Source organism: Silene latifolia, chromosome X (assembly GCF_048544455.1).
Source record: "Silene latifolia isolate original U9 population chromosome X, ASM4854445v1, whole genome shotgun sequence".
NCBI classification, from domain to species: domain Eukaryota; kingdom Viridiplantae; phylum Streptophyta; class Magnoliopsida; order Caryophyllales; family Caryophyllaceae; genus Silene; species Silene latifolia.
In genome coordinates, this window is record NC_133537.1 from 337662335 (window position 1) to 337681147 (window position 18813).

General features: G+C 38.3%; 2 protein-coding genes across 2 annotated transcripts; one reads left to right on the forward strand and one right to left on the reverse strand.

Moving 5' to 3' along the window:
• Nucleotides 1-1238: 1238 nt before the first annotated feature.
• LOC141619175 (ISWI chromatin-remodeling complex ATPase CHR11-like) lies at nucleotides 1239-11368 on the forward strand. Its single transcript, XM_074436197.1, has 25 exons — nucleotides 1239-1615; nucleotides 3126-3251; nucleotides 3369-3475; nucleotides 4186-4289; nucleotides 5204-5301; nucleotides 5440-5619; nucleotides 5805-6026; nucleotides 6120-6254; nucleotides 6336-6618; nucleotides 6701-6774; nucleotides 6994-7214; nucleotides 7305-7392; nucleotides 7496-7589; nucleotides 7764-7952; nucleotides 8387-8418; nucleotides 8513-8589; nucleotides 8672-8761; nucleotides 8864-8933; nucleotides 9018-9075; nucleotides 9150-9211; nucleotides 9319-9484; nucleotides 10073-10251; nucleotides 10381-10596; nucleotides 10832-10936; nucleotides 11027-11368. Exons 1-25 carry the CDS (start codon nucleotides 1427-1429, stop codon nucleotides 11042-11044), a joined length of 3183 nt encoding a protein of 1060 aa, XP_074292298.1. The 5' UTR covers nucleotides 1239-1426; the 3' UTR covers nucleotides 11045-11368.
• Nucleotides 11369-11725: 357 nt separating this feature from the next.
• Nucleotides 11726-18387, reverse strand: LOC141619185 (serine/threonine-protein kinase PBL27). Its single transcript, XM_074436208.1, has 5 exons — nucleotides 17840-18387; nucleotides 15922-16121; nucleotides 15559-15748; nucleotides 13390-13781; nucleotides 11726-12807 (listed from the first exon to the last, which is right to left on the reverse strand). Exons 1-5 carry the CDS (start codon nucleotides 17988-17990, stop codon nucleotides 12217-12219), a joined length of 1524 nt encoding a protein of 507 aa, XP_074292309.1. The 5' UTR covers nucleotides 17991-18387; the 3' UTR covers nucleotides 11726-12216.
• Nucleotides 18388-18813: the final 426 nt, after the last annotated feature.

Sequence of the window (18813 nt, forward strand, 5' to 3'; positions counted from 1 at the left end):
GTAGAATGCGGTTTCGTCGGTCACTACTACTTCTTGTTGCTTTGACATCTTCTTAGCTTGGTGAGTGGATTTTGTTTTGAGTTTTTTTTGTAAGGGAATGAATGTGACTAGCTTCTAGTATCTTTCCCCACAGACGGCGCCAATTGTTCCGGGTGTAATTCCAGAGCAGATATTTGTTACCACTCGTGGCTCGTAGAATGATGTCTTTGCTTGACTTCCTTTCGGTCTCTCCTGAAACAATGAACAAACTGAGGGCTCGGCTTTGGCCGAGCGTACTCACTCCGACGCTCAAGTCAGTAAACTTAAAGTGATTAAGTTGTGTGTTACTTAGCGCAATATATTGTAGAGAGATAAGGAAGATAATACCAGTTTATGTGTGATATTTAGATGAATTGTGGATCCTTTCCTCAATGAGGGTTGAGGAGTATTTATAGACTTTCACCTTTTGTCACGTAGTGGCCAAGTGGCCAAGTGGCTAGCAGGTGGAAAGACCGTTCTACCCTCGGCCGATGGACCCATGGCAGGCCGGCCGATGGGTCTTGGATATGAGTACGCGGATATGTGCCCCGGCTGGCTAGTTGTCCTAGCCGGGACCCAAGTGACAGGCCGACAGGTTGCGTCGGCTAGGCTGTCCAAGGTGTTGACTTGCTTTGGATATCTTTGACCTTGCTCAACATGTTGACTCGGTCAGCGGGTGCAGAATATGCCTCATCAGGTATATCGCTATTCTGAACTAAACTTGTAAATTCAATGTTTCCTGCTACCAGGATGTAATAATCAAATTTCCCTCTTTAGGGAGTACTAGTGAATGAAAATCTGCTTCCTACCTTGTGCCTTCGTATTGCTTGTTGTTGCTTTGTTGTGAACGACTCTTAGCCTTCACTTTACTAACAAGCCGTGTTTGTGGGATCGACACTAGGATCCCGACTCACACCCCGAGACCGATTACGAATGCCTAATGCTTGACAAACACTAGTGCCTGGCGCTCTCGTTGCAATCCTGTCGAGTATTGCCGAGACCCGAGTATCGTGCTAGTGAGTGATCATTCACTAGTCCGAAGAGCCTTGTCGCTTGCATCTTGCCTTGAGACGGACAAGGGTGCGCGCCACGATCCGGCAAAAGTACCGGACCGTGACACCAGACCACACACGTGCAGAAAGGCCAGGAAAGTCAGCCCGATATCAAGCCGGGCTGAACCGGTTCAAGCAAGACTGATCATAGTGACCAACTCAACCAACCGCTCAACCCGTTTGACAGATCTAGACTACTAACTGTACTAGCTTAGTCGGCTAGTCAGTCGCTACTCCTCAAAGAGCCTCTCACCTCCCAAAGGATCCTTTCCTTCTTTCCCGTCACTCAAACCCTTCCCATTTCGCGGCCTTCCCCCAAAACACAAAAGGAAGAGCGCAACAACCGAGGTACAACAATGGCGAAACCCTCGAAACACGAGACTCCTTCGTCAGACGACGCATCCAATTCATCCGAAGAAGAACAGACGAACGAACAAATTGACGAAGAAGATGAAGATGAGCTTGAAGCCGTCGCTCGTTCTGTTGATTCCGATGAAGATAATAACGATGATGACGTTTCTGCCGCCGCCATTGATGACGACGAGGTTGTTCTCATGATTTTACCTTTAATTTTAATTATTATTGAGGTTTTTTAGGGAGTTCTGTTGTGCTTGACCTAGATCCGTTGTGTTTTTGAACGCGTTGTTTTGTTTCTGTGAGCTAGGGTTTCATGTTGTTGTTGTTGTTGTTGTTGGCGGCGGCGGCTTAAGACGGTCTCTTTCGATGCTATGTGAATCATTTAGCGAAAGTTATAGTAGTTACGGAGTATCTTGTAAGCTTAGGTCGGTGTTATAAGTATACAGGGATTCATGCAAAGATGTTCCCTAATTTGTCGATTAGTCAGCGATTGATGTAAATTTTAATGCAATATTCAGAGTCGTCTGGAAATTGTGCAATATCTGGCGAGAGATGGAACATTTGAGATATTGTTTTTGTTGTGTATTTAGGGCTTACTGAATCTCATTTGGGACCATCTCGAGCTTAAAACGGTCTCTTTCGATGCTGTGTGGATTACTTAATGATAGTTAGTAAAGACGGTGTTAATTATACAGGGCGAAGTTGTTCACGGAATTGTCGAGTAATCGGAGATTGATGTAAATCTTAATGCAATATTCATTATGAGTTGTGTAGAAATGGTGTAGTATCTAGAGAGAGACGAAACATTTGAGATATTGGTTTTGTTTGTGTATGTTAGGGGTTACGAGTTTGTGGAAGAAATATTGCAACTTCTATTTTATGAGGTTGCAGTATACATAGGTACTGTATTTTAGCCGACTATTGTAGCTATATGTATATGATGGAAATTCAGAGACTGATAAGCTTGTGTTAGTATAGAACTGAAATTAGTTATGTTGGTAGGAGTTTGTATCGTAATAGACAAATCGAGTAGCTAAGCAGTTAAACTGTCAAGATCCACAGAACAAGGTTTTTGAGAACTTTATTTGTACCTTGCTCTCCAACCATAACAATATTACCTTATTGACTCATAAAATCCCGCATGTGGCAAGGTGAAGGGAATTTCTTGTATGCAGCCTTGCGTGGAAACAATGGAGAAGATAAGAGGCGTAAACAGTTTACTGTGTCCGTTGATTATTGCATTTCCCAAAACTATAGAGTAGCAATCATTTTGCTCTGTTGGAAATTAAAAAGTCTTGTTTGTGGCTTGCTGATTCAAAATTACCTGTAGATGTTATCTCACAAATTCAAGTTAGGGTTTTTGAAGTTTGTGTAGTACTGTGTAAATATTTGTGGTGATTTGCCTGGATTTGAAGTGAAGTTCTTAGAAACTTCATGTTTAGCGTTTGTACCTGTTCAGTAATTATTGTAGAACGGAGGTCAGAATGTCAGATGGTAATCTAGGGAATGAATTTGAACATTTTAGGAATATTTTGGTGGGATTTTTTGTGCACTGCTGTATTGAGGGAGCTACAATTCATGAAGTTATTTTTTCGTTGTGGCTTAATCTTTGTCAGCATTTGTTAACCATGGTTTCTTCGTCGCTTTAGGCAGTTTGTTTGTATGGACACATGGTTTTATGATATATCTTTTTGTTAGGATGAAAGCAATGGCAATGAAATTTCAAAACGAGAAAAAGCTCGTCTGAAAGAATTGCAGAACCGAAAGAAACAGAAGATTCAGGATATATTAGACCAGCAGAATGCTGCTATTGAGGCTGACATGGTGCGTATGTATAAAATTTACTTACTATTCATACAGTTGTGTATGTATATTAATTTACTATTCATACAGTATCCTTTTATTGTCCATAATCAATAATCAGTTGAACATTTTACACAGAACAACAAGGGAAAGGGCCGATTGAAGTACCTTCTGCAGCAAACTGAGATTTTTGCTCATTTTGCGAAGGGTGACCATTCTAAAGCCCAGAAAAAGGTGAAGGGAAGGTATGTATGCTTAAATAATTTTAGAAAGGATTTACTTTTCTCGTTTACGAAAGTATATTTGTCAAGACTGGTCATTCAACTATTCAAGTGCTACTTTGGTCAAGTGTCTGATGGGTTGTAAGCATGAAGAGAAGTTTGGCCATGAATTTTTTTATAATGACGTGTCAGACATATACCATGTTTTTGTAATTATTCATGTTTTTAACATTAAATGACTCCCTGTCTCATTTTGAGGTTCATAACTTAATAATTCCGCTAATAAAAAACTTGCTTGTACACAAACTGATTATGCAAGTTCTAGTTTGGAAAATTTTCAACGCAGTTATACTTTCTCCATGGTGCTCACTATTTTTTTAGTCGTTTCTTTGATTGTTTTCTTCATGTACTCATCATGACTGTCTAGTAGGGAACAAAGTCTTCTTCAAATGGTAAATTGTCTAATAACTCTAATTGTGCTTCCGTCTCATGGTCATGAGCTATTAAATGTGGATACGGCTGAAAATCAGAATTACAATGCTGATAATGCTGACGTGCTTGCCATTATCATGAATTAGGTTAGAAGTAATCCAAGTTCGTACAATGTAGGGAGGGACGGAGGTCGAATGGTGTGTTTTAATCTTAAAGAACTGGTTCATCATCGTTGATGAGCCCAATGGGATTCGTTTTGCTTTATATATTAGCTTTAAATGGCTATCTGTATGTCTGTTCAGGGGACGACATGCATCAAAGGTGACAGAAGAAGAAGAAGATGAGGAGTATATCAAAGAGGAAGAATCTGGGGCTGCTGGTACCAGGCTAGTTACACAGCCTTCCTGTAAGATCATGCTTCCCTTCTGCATATGCTTTATCTTAAGACTTTCCCATCACCTTATATATCAGCCTTGCGAATGCTGGACTCATTTCTGCATTTATCGTTCCTGTATATTGACATTGCTCATTTCAGGCTTTCAGCCCTCTTTTGACATCTTATCTTCCTTACATGTATGTGTGGCATTGTGGTTCTTCTAGTTTCTTTAGACACCCGTGTTGCCATTCTTCAGTTGTATAGAAGTGCATTTTACAGTCGCCCATGCTTATGTTATTACTGAAGGCTTTAATTTCTTGAGCATCTTTTGATTTTCAAGCACTTGTGCTTTTGAACTTAAGAGAGGGCATTTAAATGCAAGTATAAATTGTTGATAGTCTTTTACTACGAGGTTCAAATTATATCCGATTTCACCCATAAAACACAACTCAGGTTGTAGGGGGTAGCTGAATAACACTGAATAGCCGGAATGAATGAGATACAGTAGTATGTGTAATTATTGATTGTATCACGGTTCATTGTGAATGTTGCCATTATATGATACTCGTACTAGTGCATGTGAAAGTGTCGGACTCAACAATTTTTATGACAAAATACTCTTTAGTTTTAGCTTAAAAATGTAGTGTCCAAGTGTTATGCCATGTCCAGATGTTGTGTCGAACTCGGATACATGACGTAATATGAAGATTCAGAGTAACATAGGTTGCAATCGCCAAATTTATACATCAATTCAGTATAAATGGGCCAATGGAATCAAGTAGTGTTCTAATATATCAACTTTCTGCTTTGTCTACTGAAATATGCTTGCAAGTGGATGTTAATTGTATAGTTCATATAATAGCAAAGCTAATTCTACAGCTTAGGTCTATCGTTAAATCCATCTTCATGTCAATTCTAGTTTAATTTTCTCTCTTTTTGGACAGGCATCCAAGGAAAGATGAGGGATTATCAGCTTGCTGGTTTGAACTGGCTCATACGGCTATATGAAAATGGTATTAACGGAATTTTGGCAGATGAAATGGTGCGTGTGTGTTTGTCCTCCTGTGTCGTCAAGATATCTGTCTATGTACTTTGTATTACAAGAAAATGTGTCTGGTCTTTATAATAAATTCGTCGCCTAACTTCTTGCCTCTTTGTCTTTTTATCTCCAATAATTCAGGGACTTGGTAAAACTTTGCAAACAATCTCCTTGTTGGGTTATCTTCATGAGTTCAGAGGAATAACTGGGCCTCATATGGTGGTTGCTCCGAAATCGACTCTTGGTAATTGGATGAATGAAATAAAACGTTTTTGTCCAGTTATCCGTGCAGTGAAGTTCTTAGGAAATCCGGAGGAGAGGGTGAGTGCTTTGTAGACTCTTGTATTTGGTTGAGTCCTTCACCATTGAGATCAACGAATTTCACTATATCTTCCGAGGACCTTTATTTACCTTTTTCTTGCTTCCTATGTATTTCTTTTCTCAATAAACTATTTTTCTGTATGTGAAGACTTCTTTATCATCACTAAGTTGTGTTGTATATGCAGAGACATATACGTGAGGACTTACTGGTTGCCGGAAAGTTTGATGTCTGTGTTACAAGCTTTGAAATGGCTATTAAAGAGAAAACCGCTCTGCGCCGATTTAGCTGGCGGTATATTATCATTGATGAAGCGCATCGAATAAAAAATGAAAATTCTCTGCTTTCAAAGACAATGAGACTATACAACACCAACTTTCGTCTATTAATCACCGGAACTCCACTTCAGGCAAAGTGTTTCTGCACATTACGTTATTGAGTTACCAGTTTTATGTTACTGAATGCTTTGTTCATGTTATTACATGTCTGTTTTAAAATGCAGAACAATCTTCATGAACTGTGGGCCCTTCTGAATTTCTTATTGCCAGAGATTTTCAGCTCTGCAGATACTTTTGACGAGTGGTTTCAAATATCTGCGGACAATGACCAACAGGAGGTTGTTCAACAATTGCATAAGGTAGGTCATTCAAGTAGTATGTTCTAAATTTACCTCTTTCTCTTTACTATAGTTGTTCAATATGTCTTGTTTCTCTCATAGGTCCTTCGACCTTTTCTCCTTAGAAGACTAAAGTCAGATGTCGAGAAAGGTTTACCTCCGAAAAAAGAAACTATACTTAAAGTGGGAATGTCTCAAATGCAAAAGCAATACTACAAGGCTTTATTGCAGAAAGATCTTGAAGTTGTTAATGCTGGAGGAGAACGTAAGCGGCTTCTGAATATAGCTATGCAGCTGCGAAAATGCTGTAATCATCCATATCTTTTCCAAGGTGCTGAACCTGGTCCGCCCTACACCACTGGAGATCATCTGGTCACCAATGCTGGTAAATATCTGTGATCATTGCGGTGTATTGCATTTCTTTCGTAATTAGGCATGAGGAACTTATTAGACTTGTCACTTTGTAGGAAAGATGGTTTTGCTCGATAAGTTGCTTCCAAAGCTTAAAGAACGTGGCTCCAGGGTTCTAATCTTTTCACAGGTTGGTCTATTTGTTTTTTCTTTAGTTTGAAGTGAGCCACAAGGGCAGATTTGATACTGACTGGTTTCTAACTTAGGTCATTAGTTCCACTACTCGTTGACTTTGCCATTAGCTTAGCTGACACCACTACCTTAGCAATTTTGATGCGTTGAAGTCTTGTGTCCATTTCGTAAGCGAGGTGCATATGGTTAACGCTGTTATTGTGTTAAAAAAAAACAGATGACGCGGCTTCTTGACATACTTGAGGACTATCTTCTGTTTCGTGGCCACCAGTACTGCCGGATTGATGGTAACACTGGGGGAGAAGATCGTGATAATTCAATTGAAGCTTATAATCGGCCAGGAAGTGAGAAGTTTGTCTTTTTACTTTCTACTAGAGCTGGAGGTCTTGGAATTAATCTTGCTACTGCCGATATTGTCATTCTTTATGACAGTGACTGGTCAGGATTATCCCTTGTCTTTGTCATATGCTTATTGCTAGTTTGACATGCTAGATTTGTGTTTGAACACTTGCTGGTTGGCCATGTCAGGAATCCACAAGTCGATTTGCAAGCACAAGATAGAGCTCATCGAATTGGTCAAAAGAAGGAAGTTCAAGTATTTCGTTTCTGCACAGAGGTTTGTTCTTTCTACCGTGTTTACTTGAGCATCTTGTGATATATCATCAGTCCTCACTAACTTCAACAATGAAGTTAATCTGTCTTGATTTTATTTCGAACAGTATACTATCGAGGAAAAAGTGATTGAAAGAGCTTATAAGAAACTTGCACTTGATGCTTTGGTTATTCAACAAGGGCGGTTGGCTGAGCAAAAAAGTAAGACAACAATTTTCTTTTCTGTCATCTACTCCCTCCGTCCCAATCATATGTTTACCTTTGGTGAAATACTCCTCACAAAGAAAAAAAAAAGGTAAACAGATGAATGGGAGGAAAGGAGTAATAACTATGAAAATTGCGTTCTGCTAACGAGTACTTCTATGTTTTCTTCAGCTGTTAATAAAGACGAGCTGCTTCAGATGGTGAGATTTGGTGCTGAAATGGTATTCAGCTCTGGTGATAGCACAATTACTGATGAAGATATAGACCGAATAATTGCGAAGGGAGAAGAGGCAACTGCTGAATTAGATGCGAAAATGAAAAAATTCACAGAGGATGCTATCAAATTTAAGATGGATGATAGTATGTAGTTTTTATCCTTCTTACAGCTAAACGCATAAACTTCAGTTTTACCTTTTGTAATACTATCTCCATCTCAATTTTGTAGTCCCCATTTGACCTCGGCAGTCAACAAAAGTCAACTTTGTTCAATAATTTTTCACAATATGCATAAAACGGATTCTCTCTCTTCAAAATGCACCAAAATTTCAAATCCCTCTCACAAAAACGTGGCAACGAGGCATTTAGATTTAAAGAGTAAAATTTATCGCATTTACTTAAATCAAAACAACTAGTAGCATGTTTCTTCTGTAAAGAATCGTAGCTGTGCATATTGTGAGAAAACAGAAGTCAAAGTTGAGTTGCTTGACCATCAAAGTCAATTAAGGATAAATAACTGTGGTAGAGGGAGTATCTCAGTTGGAACTGATATGTATTACTGTGTGTGTGTTTTTCAGCTGCTGATCTGTATGACTTTGATGATGAGAAGGTATTAGGCAAAACACGTCAATGTTTGTACTAAATCAGTTGGTCCAGGCACGTAAATTTTATTATTGATTTCTCTCCTTTCTGTTTTTTTGAAGGATGAAAACAAAGTAGACTTTAAGAAATTAGCAAGTGACAACTGGATTGAACCACCTAAACGAGAGCGAAAGCGCAAGTAAGTATTTCTATTGTCTAGCATTCTGTAATATATATTTGCTGCCCCTTTTTCTGCCCTGACACTTTTTTTTGTTGACCAGTTATTCTGAATCGGAATATTTTAAGCAAACAATGCGTCAAAGTGGTCCTGCTAGGCCTAAGGAACCTCGTATACCTCGCATGCCTCAACTGTTAGTTCTGTCCTGAGCTGTTCACAATAAATTCTTCACTATTGTTGTAGACTGTAGAGTTGGGGTTATTATCACATTAACTTTTGTTCTCTAATCTTACAGGCATGACTTTCAATTTTTCAATTCACAAAGGCTTAATGAGTTATATGAGAAGGAAGTGCGCCACCAGATGGTTGGTGTCATTGTACTTGTTCATTCTATTTAAATCTCAAGTGTATACTAAATTACTAACTAGGTTCTCTTTATTGCTGCTCAGCAAACTCAACAAAAGAAAGATCAGATGAAAGACTCAATTGAAGTGGATGAGCCTGAGGGTATATGTGCTATTTTGAAATTATTTAAAATTTTGAGAATTTCTATCTGTTGGCTAATAGATCTTGAAATACAGAAATGACAGATGCCCCATTGACTTCTGAAGAACAAGACGAGAAGGATCGTTTGCTGGAGGAGGCAAGTCCCGCATCCATTTATAAATAAACAAGGGCGAACAGCTATGTAATTTTTGAACTTCAGTTATTTGACTTATCTATACGTTTTTTTTTGTACAACTAAAACAGGGTTTTTCAACTTGGACAAAGAGAGATTTCAACACCTTTATCAGGGCTTGTGAAAAGTTTGGTAGGAATGATATAAAGGGCATTGCTAATGAGATGGATGGAAAATCTCCAGAGGAAGTCGAAAGATATGCTAAAGTTTTCAAGGAAAGATACATGGAATTGAATGGTAAGTCTTTATGGTAGAGAGTCAGATCTTGTTGCCTTAGTGACTGGAAAAGGCATTTTACGATTTTTTAGGCCTTGAATTGTGTAGTCAGTAGTCACTAACTCCTTGTTTGTAGAGGGATTTGTAGGCAGAGGGGGGAAGACGATTTCCCTTTTTTCATTTGCAATTTGGATTGGAGAGGAATGGGGAGGAGGGACATGGTTGGAACAATTTCCCTCCTACAAGCCAAATTAAAATCACTCCAATGATTTGGAAGGAATCATTTGGAGGGAAAGGGAGGGTGAAAAACTTCTCTTGTTTGATTTGACGGAGTTAAGCCCATTGGCGAGTTCCGTGTTGCCTCCTAGTATTAGGAATGACGTGGAAGGAAAATTCCACTGCTTTATTCGAACTCCCCTCTTTCACCCCTGCACTGCCTCCCTACCCTTCCCTCCTAAAATTGCAGCCAAACAAACCCTCAAAGTTTTGACTCCACCATGAGTTTGAATGATAATTGCATTTTCAAGCTAAGTTGGTGTTTGCTGTTTCTAAGTGCATTGTGCTTGGAATATTTGTTACATTGATTCTTGAATTTTGCAATATCATCAGACTATGATAGGATCATCAAGAATATTGAAAGAGGTGAAGCTAGAATCTCTCGAAAAGATGAAATTATGAAGGCTATCGGAAAGAAGCTGGATCGCTACAAGAATCCGTGGTTGGAGCTCAAGATCCAGTATGGTCAGAATAAAGGCAAACTGTACAATGAAGAATGTGACCGCTTCATGGTAAATCTTTTTCCTTTATTTTAGAAGGGAGAGTGAGTGATGTTTTATCTGTAGTTTTTGTTCCCGTTGGACAAAATATGATCCGACAGAAAGTATGGACTAACAAGCGTTGTTTCAAAACATGGACAGATTTGTATGGTTCACAAACTCGGATATGGAAATTGGGATGAATTAAAGGCTGCTTTCCGGACCTCACCTTTATTCCGTTTTGATTGGTTTGTAAAATCACGAACTACTCAAGAACTTGCAAGAAGGTGCGATACACTCATTCGTCTGGTTGAGAGAGAGAATCAGGAGTACGATGAACAGGAGAGGCAAGCACGCAAAGAGAAGAAGCTTGCCAAGGTTTGTGAAGTCTTTTACTTTTCTTCTCTTTCGTCCTCTTTTATATCACTACAAAAAGTACTGAAAAGGTTTTGTAGAACATTGCTGTCTTTCATATTAAAAAATGATATTACGAAAGTAGTCACAGATAACACTTACATTGTATCTCTACTTATTTGGCGAAATTAATGGTCATATTGGTCTTTGCTGCCTTCAACTTAAATTACTGAAGCTGCCTACCCTCTGATCCTCGCAGAATGCTACTCCCTCGAAACGTGGCACAGCTCGTCAGCAAGCTGAAAGTCCTACTTCCCTGAAGAAAAGGAAGCAACAAACAATGGACGACTATGCTGCTGGCTCTGTATGTTCCCACTTCACACGCTAGGACATTATCGTACAAACAAGGAAGTAACTAATGACTAATGAATTATCCATCTGATATGTTCTGCAGGGAAAGAAGAGGAAGTGAAGAATGTATTTCGGAGTACATTTTTTTGCAGTAATTTTTTGTCGTCCTCTGGTATTAGTAATACGACCAAGTAATATTTCTCCCTTAGGATATCCCTGCAGTCCTTACCCGTCAGTTGTGGGTGGGGTGTGGGAGAAGGGAAGCTGTTATTCGGGAGTCGGAATGACATTGTATAGTTAGTTTATAACAATTCAGAACCATCCTGTGTACTACTAGTAATGAGAACACATTCAAGAACCATTGGGCATTGGATGTATTAGTTGCAAGAGCAGATGTTTAGACTTTCCGATTTCTAATCTAAATGATGCGCTTTCTGGTTCTGAATGTCGATATTGTTTCTCAATTTTTCATCATGATGTTGATAGTGGAGATATATCTGTGTGGGTTCTGTGAATATTACAATAATCACCACAGTGCAGACCATTTTACGCGTATTCCCTTTGTCAAACTCGAATAGGCTAAGGAGTGCCTATGTACTCGACTGGCTGGTTGGGTTTTGCAGTGTTGCTCGTGAACGGAAATGATCTTGGTTGTAGAAGTATAGCCATGCCTCAAATTTAACACTCATGAATGCGTTCACTACTTTCGTCACAATATAATTGCATGTGAGTTTGCTCCACGAGATTGTTCTCTTAATGTTCAGCTTAAGTCAACAAGGTTGTCGTTTGAATAAACAGACACTGAATAATAAGATGGACCCAAATTCATACAAAAGATAACTGTACCAAATACAAGGAAAATCTGCTTAAAATCTCCCAATGTTCATCGACAATATAACGGGGTTACATAAACAGATGCTGAATAATAAGAAGACGGACTCATAAATCCATACAAAAGATAACCCTGTACTCTCTAAAACACCTAATTACATAAAAACATCGAACACTGTGCCAATACAACAGGAACGTCCCTCGACTCCTTGACGCTTCAACTGTTTCACCGTTTTCATACCACATATCATACATATCTTTTTACCATTCTTGCCAAACAACCGACAATTGATGAGTGGATACAAGAATAACATACATGTTTTCGACACTCTTATTCCCAGAGCAAAATTGAAAACCAAGGCAGTTTTAAAGTGTGGCATTGTTGATCGCGGTCTCTCCAAGATGACCTTTTTCATTGGGCCCTACAATTCGGTGGTGAGCGGGGATTTGGTACAGCTCACTCTACTCGTGCGAGCTGTCAAAACTACCTATTGCATTTGCTTGTTTTTTCTCCCTCCAATTCTCACCCCATACTTTGGCCTCAGCTACTGCACGTTCTCTGTCTAAATCTCGGTTTCTTGGCGTCCTCCCAGCACTAGCGGGGCTGCCCCTCTGTGATTCCATTCGTTCCAGATCATCCAATCCCCATTTTCTTCCTGACCCACCTTCCATGTCATTCCTGCCTACCTCTGCGCCGGTGCTAAGTTCGCGCATGTGACTCCTCTTTCTCAAGTCCGGAGAATTCCTTTGAGTGGATGATGAACTGAGACGGCTTCCACGTCTATCTGGACTATCAAGACTATCACTACCGTGGCTTCTTCGCTCGTCTCTGCTCCTCTGGTTGCTGGGTGCGTTTGGATCATAGGTTTGTGATGCTAAATACGTAAGAGCTGTAACTACATCCCCAATGAGAGGCCTGGTGGCAGCTTGTTCTTGTAGACACATGGCTGCAACTGCAAGAGCCTGGTACAGACCTCGCATTGGATAGCGACCTTGCAGCAAGGGATCTACCATTTTGGAAAACTTCCTACGATCTTTAAAAAGTGGGCGTGCCTGAAAACATACAAAACAATGTCCGTGATTTATAAGTGAGAACAAATGGAACACTACAAAGGAATGAACTAAAAGTTCGGAACTCAAGTTTCTCCTGTCTGTTTCAGAAGAGTGTACGAGGTATTGAAAATTTCTTATAGATACACAGGTACACCTGGTGTACTCGATCAATGTACGCACTAGCTAATGGGAAAAAAAAAAATTAATAAGTAAATGTGGGGGGAAAATTTCTGATAAATAGCAGGTATGCACTAGCCATTTGTCAAGGTGTACGATGATGATGTGGAGATCGGAGAAGTAAGACGGGTGCAACTATAAATTTTTCATAGGCAACCGTGACACTGTTGGAGTCAAGTAGTCAACTAGTGGGCAAAATTTCATTTTTTTTTTTTATTATTTAAAAAAATGTCTACGTGTTCTATATTGCATCTCTATCGAGAAGTTAACTAGGTGAAATTGTGAAAATGGATTTATATAAGCCAAAGGAGAATATGAATCGCAGAACCACGTGAAAATGTCAGCTCAGAGAAAACAATAAGCATGGAAAAAATAACACAGCAAAAAGCAGTTGGTAAAACATACCCAAGCAACGAGATTATGCTCTCCAGGTGCCCGAGTATTATCTATTGCTTTACGTCCAGTGATGAGTTCAAGAAATACGACTCCAAAACTGTAAACATCCGACTTTAAAGTGAGTTGCCCTGTCATAGCATATTCAGGAGCACAATAACCATATGTGCCCATTACCCTTGTGGAGACATGTGTTTTGTCACCAACAGGACCTAATTTTGCTAGACCGAAATCTGATAACTTGGGATGAAATCCCTCATCCAGAAGGATATTGGATGACTTTAAATCCCTATATATAACTGGGGGGTTTGCTTTATCGTGTAAATACTCTAACCCCTTGGCCGCACCCGCTGCAATTTTCATCCTTGTGTTCCAGTCCAAAGCCTCTTTTCCGGGTGGAATATCTGAAAAAAGGAGGATTATGAACATTAGCAACAACAAGGATTTTGAAAGGAAAACCAACTCTGGATATGCTGACATATTTATGGCGGATGAGAATTGCCAACTAGATTATATATCGTTAGATAATAGTAGATATAGATGTACCAACAAACAACATAATCAACAAACAAAAACTACAACATCATTACAGCAATGCCTCAAGGGCTCCCGTAAATTACGGGGTAAGAGGGGTTAGGTATATGTGTACTAACAACATAGAGAAACTCTTTTCGGATGACCAGTGACTTCTACTTCATAATGAAAAGAAGTATTACCAATTTAGTGAGCCATTTTGCTTTATTGCGTCATAATCTAGAACCAGAATAACAAGTCTTTGGCTCCATTAGAACTGTAGAAAGCTTATAGGGGTGTCGCACGAGGCCGCCTTCCTAAGAGATCACTCATCCTAGTACTACTCTCGCCCATACACATGAGATCCGGTGGCATTAGAGCTCGGGAAATTTGGAGGAAAGGTAAATGAAGGGAATTTTCCGTCCTACAAACCAAATTGAAATCCTTCCACTTAAATGAAAGATTTGGAAGGAAAATAACCCCCTCCCTTTCACTTGTATCTAGACAACCGGTTAGTCTATACTCTTCCTAGCTCTAAAATATCATTCCCCGCAATCTTGCTCAAGGTTTTCAGAATTTAAAAGATGTACTCCTATATTACACAAATTCTTGCAAGAGACAGCATATTTTATATGCGGTCCATATAAATTTTTCGACACCCTTTTAGTGACAATGGCCTTTTTTGCTAGTAGCCATTTTCATAATGCTGGTGCCCATATTACTGTTGTCGACAATCTATTTATTTTACTTAACCACTTCATATCATTTAGACCAATTTACTCCTTTTACTCTTTTAGAAACAACTTTATTTTTAATTCTGAAATGGTCTCAGTTAAAAAATACTGTAAGAGTGTCTTCGAAGAAACTATATCTATCTACTATCAACTCTTCTTGCAAGGATTTCCTAACAAATTCTCCAATCAGCATGATCACAAATACTAATGCGCCAAGAATCCGCTGGCAATACAGTTTCCGCCTTGTATGGTACAGATGGGGCTAACAATAACTTCGATCAAGTAAGATAAACTTGCGCTAAAGGCAGAGGAAAAAGAACACCGCAGAAACTTCTCACAAGAAAGCTCTAAGGAAACTAGATACCATCAAGATCTTTTTAATCGTCCTCATAAATAAACACATTCATCCATTATTACTATCTAGGAGTTGCTAATTGCCATTACTGCATCCAAATGAAGTGTGAAATTTTCAAACACGCTCTAATATTGTAAGAGTCACGACAAGCTCCTTTCCTCAAAAAAAAAAATCATGACAAGCTCCATCCATAAAATGAAGGTCAGAGAACTCTGACAAGTCAATTGGCAGATATACAATGAACTTTCTATTATCCCATCAAACATGGTTAAACCTGGAGTTAGACGCCACATCACAAACGAGTTATAGAGATTTTGCAGTTAACTGGGAGTCTGAGAGCACATTTTGAGGGGAGTTTCAAATTGAGGTGGTACTGGGCCATTGACCACGTAACTCGACACAATGACTGAGATCAAACTGCAAAGACCAGTTCCATAATACAAGTTGAAACGGAGATAATGACACTACCTACTCAAGGCGTCATACTATCACGCAACAACAAAAATAGCAAATATCGCTCTATAGAAGCAAAAAATATTAGAAAACACGAGGATTTACTAAAAGAACGATGTAACTGACCATGTAAGTGATCCTCCAAAGAACCCAGTGGCATATATTCGTATACAAGAAGTCGTTGATCACCATCAGCACAATAGCCAATCAAATTGACCAAGTTTTGGTGGTGCAATAGACTTAGCATGAGAACTTCAACCAAAAATTCTCTATTTCCTTGAAGACCATTGCGATCGAGCTGTTTTACAGCAACCACCTGTCATGATAATACCTTTTTCCTGATTAGAACACTAAAAAGTAACAAAGTACAACCAAACCCTAGTATCACATGCCAAACTTTCAACTAGAAACATCTTGGATTATATCAACCATATTCCTCAATATTCGCCAGGTCCACGACGGAATAATTTAAAAAAAAATATAAAGTACCTGTCCAGTGCTCTCCAACCGCCCCTTGTAAACACGCCCAAACCCTCCTTCACCCAACAAACTCTCGGGTCTGAAGTTCTTCGTGGCAGTAGCAAGCTCCCGGAAGGTAAACGTTTGTGCAGCAATATGAGCAGTTGATCCATCTTTTGACATTGGTGATTCCTTCTTCAGGTCAGAGCCATTATAAGACCTTGATTTGTCTACATAGCATAAAAGAATATATAAACGGGGGTCAAAATCATGAAAAACGGACCAAGCATGCAGTATAATTTAAACAAAAAGCAGTGAATAGTTCAATTGTTCCAAATTTAGTAACCCACCAAGTAACCACAATATCATTTATCAACAAGATTCTACGATCACCATGTAGATACATAAAATCTACCCTATTGTAAATAAATATACACGAAAGATTACGTCTTGGGAGTTCCTTTTGGAGAATGGCTACTATTTGACTAGAAAGCAATTCACAGAGAGGGATTCCCAACGGCAGATGATTAAACTATACTTTGCACAGTTGAACTAGGACAAAATTCTTAGCTGCGAAACACGGTGACATTTATAAACGATTGTGCGTATCACCAAACCTAGACGATAAGTCACTCCGACAGCTTTAAAACGCAAATAACCACCTATATAGATAAATAGAGTCCTCATTTCATATTCTTCTTATATATGTGTACAAAAGATTACATTGACTTCCATTCAGAGAAGGGCTACCATTTGCCTAGAGACCAATATTCATCGATGCAATACACAATTTCATTGAGAGTTTCCACACAAAAGATGATTAAACTATTCTTTCACTAGGACAAAACCTTAGCTCCCAAACTAGGTGACATTCATAAATGATTGTGCATTTCATCAAAGTATCAAGCCTCGACGACAAGTCACTCCCACGTTTTCACAGCACAATTAACCACCCATCCCTCAATCACTTCCCCACATCAGCCATATATCTAGCTCATAGAAAACCACAACATTAGCTCCTAAACTAGGTGACATTTATAAACGAGCGTGCATTTCACCAAACCTCGACGACAAGTCAATCCCACAGTTCTACAACACAAATAACCACCAATATAGATAAATAAAGTCCTCCTTTTATATTCTTCTTATATATGTGTACAAAAGATTATGTCTCAACTTCCTTTCAGAGAAGGGCTGCCATTTGCCTAGAGACTAATATTCATCGATACAAAAAAAAAAAAAACAATTTTATTGAGAGTTTCCATAGCAGAGGATTAAACTATTCTTTCACTATGACAAAACCTCGACGATCATAGGGATAGGTGCCATTTATAGATGATTGTGCATTTCATCAAAGTATCAAACCTCGACGACCAGTCACTCCCACGGTTTTACAACACAATTAACCACCTATTTCTCAATCACTTCCCTACAATAGCCATATATCTAGCTCATTTAGAACACAAAAAGTATCCAAACTGTGTCATTTATAAATAATTGTGCATTCACCAAACCTCGACGGGACAAGTCACTCCCACAGTTTCACAACACAAACACCCACCTATCCCTCAACCAGTTTCCCATATCAGCCATATGTCTACATCATCAAGAGCACAACAAGCATCCAAATTGTGTCTTTTCACCAACTTTAGTTCTGAAATTCGAGCATAATTATCAACAATCTCAACCTAATGTCCAACCTTTACACATTCAGACAGATCTTCAACAAGATTACACAACACATTCTAAAAACTACAACAAAACATCAAAAATCATCCTACATAACAATAATAAAAAACAACAGATCAAACCAAAAAATAATAATTCAAAAAATTCTCAAAATTAACCAACATAATAAACAGTAAAAAAAACCCAAAAAACAACAATCAAAATTAACCTAAAAAACCCAAAATTACAGTAAAACTAAAGTAAATTTCAAGAATTCAACCTGAATTAACTTTACCCAATTGATGATTCTGCAAAATTGAAACATCTTTAGAACTATCTTTATTCACAGAATCTTTATTATTATCACCATTATTATTATTTTGATTATTAACATGGTTGGATGATCCCAAACAAGGAAAACACCCACCCATCTTCAGATCTTGAACAAACCCAACTCCTAAAATTCAACCTTTTCAACTAAAAATCATATCTTTACACCAACCCAGATAATAATTTTGAATTAAATTGAATAAAAATTGATAAAATTGATGAAATTGATAAAGTTGACTAAGTTTTTAGGGTAATTTTTTTATGGGGAGTTTCAGTTGAACTAACAGTGAAGTTTGTGTTATGCGTGTCGGCGATCCATGGAAGGTAAAGAGAGAGAAGGGAGAAGAAGGAAGAGAGAGAAGGAGAAGGGAGCAGGTGTGTGAATGTGAAGCTAATCAAACTAATCGAGGAAAATCGGTGGCATTGTGAGATAAAGTTTTCAAATAAGGGCATTAGTTAGTAAGAAAAAATTGTTACAAGTATGCGGAAGTAAGTCTCTTGTAAAACCGTTTATAAAAAACCATAAATAATGGTCAAATACAAAGTCATTTTGAGTTTGTATTTTTATTTTCAAAAGTTGAAAATTTTAGATGGTGTTAAATATAATCGTTGATTTGATTAATATTGAATTGTAGAAGAAAAAAAAATATATGGAGAATAAATAAACCGTTCATAAAATTCGTTTTCACTTTTTGAGATTGTATTTTTATTTTCAAAAGTTGGAAATTTTAGATGGTGTTAAATATACTTGCTAATTTGATTAATATTAAATTTTAGAAAGAAATAGATGGGAGAAATGAACAAGGTATAATTAAAAGTGCAGGTGGTACGACTAATATTTTGCTTTAATATATTAAAATGCTTGTTATTTATCTGAATTTTCTAATAGGGCATACGTAAAAACGGGTGTAAACTTGTAAAAAT

What these genes read in the sequence shown, in the direction of transcription:
- LOC141619175 (XM_074436197.1), top strand. Translation starts at nt 1,427, where the DNA reads ATGGCGAAACCCTCGAAACACGAGACTCCTTCGTCAGACGACGCATCC. An exon ending in TTGTTCAACAATTGCATAAG is followed by an intron (nt 6,255 to 6,335) that starts GTAGGTCATTCA and finishes TTTCTCTCATAG; the next exon opens with GTCCTTCGACCTTTTCTCCT. An exon ending in GGGTTCTAATCTTTTCACAG is followed by an intron (nt 6,775 to 6,993) that starts GTTGGTCTATTT and finishes AAAAAAAAACAG; the next exon opens with ATGACGCGGCTTCTTGACAT.
- LOC141619185 (XM_074436208.1), bottom strand. Translation starts at nt 17,990, where the DNA reads ATGGGTGGGTGTTTTCCTTGTTTGGGATCATCCAACCATGTTAATAAT. An exon ending in ATTGGGTAAAGTTAATTCAG is followed by an intron (nt 16,122 to 17,839) that starts GTTGAATTCTTG and finishes TATGCTATGTAG; the next exon opens with ACAAATCAAGGTCTTATAAT. An exon ending in AGCATAATCTCGTTGCTTGG is followed by an intron (nt 12,808 to 13,389) that starts GTATGTTTTACC and finishes GTATGTTTTCAG; the next exon opens with GCACGCCCACTTTTTAAAGA.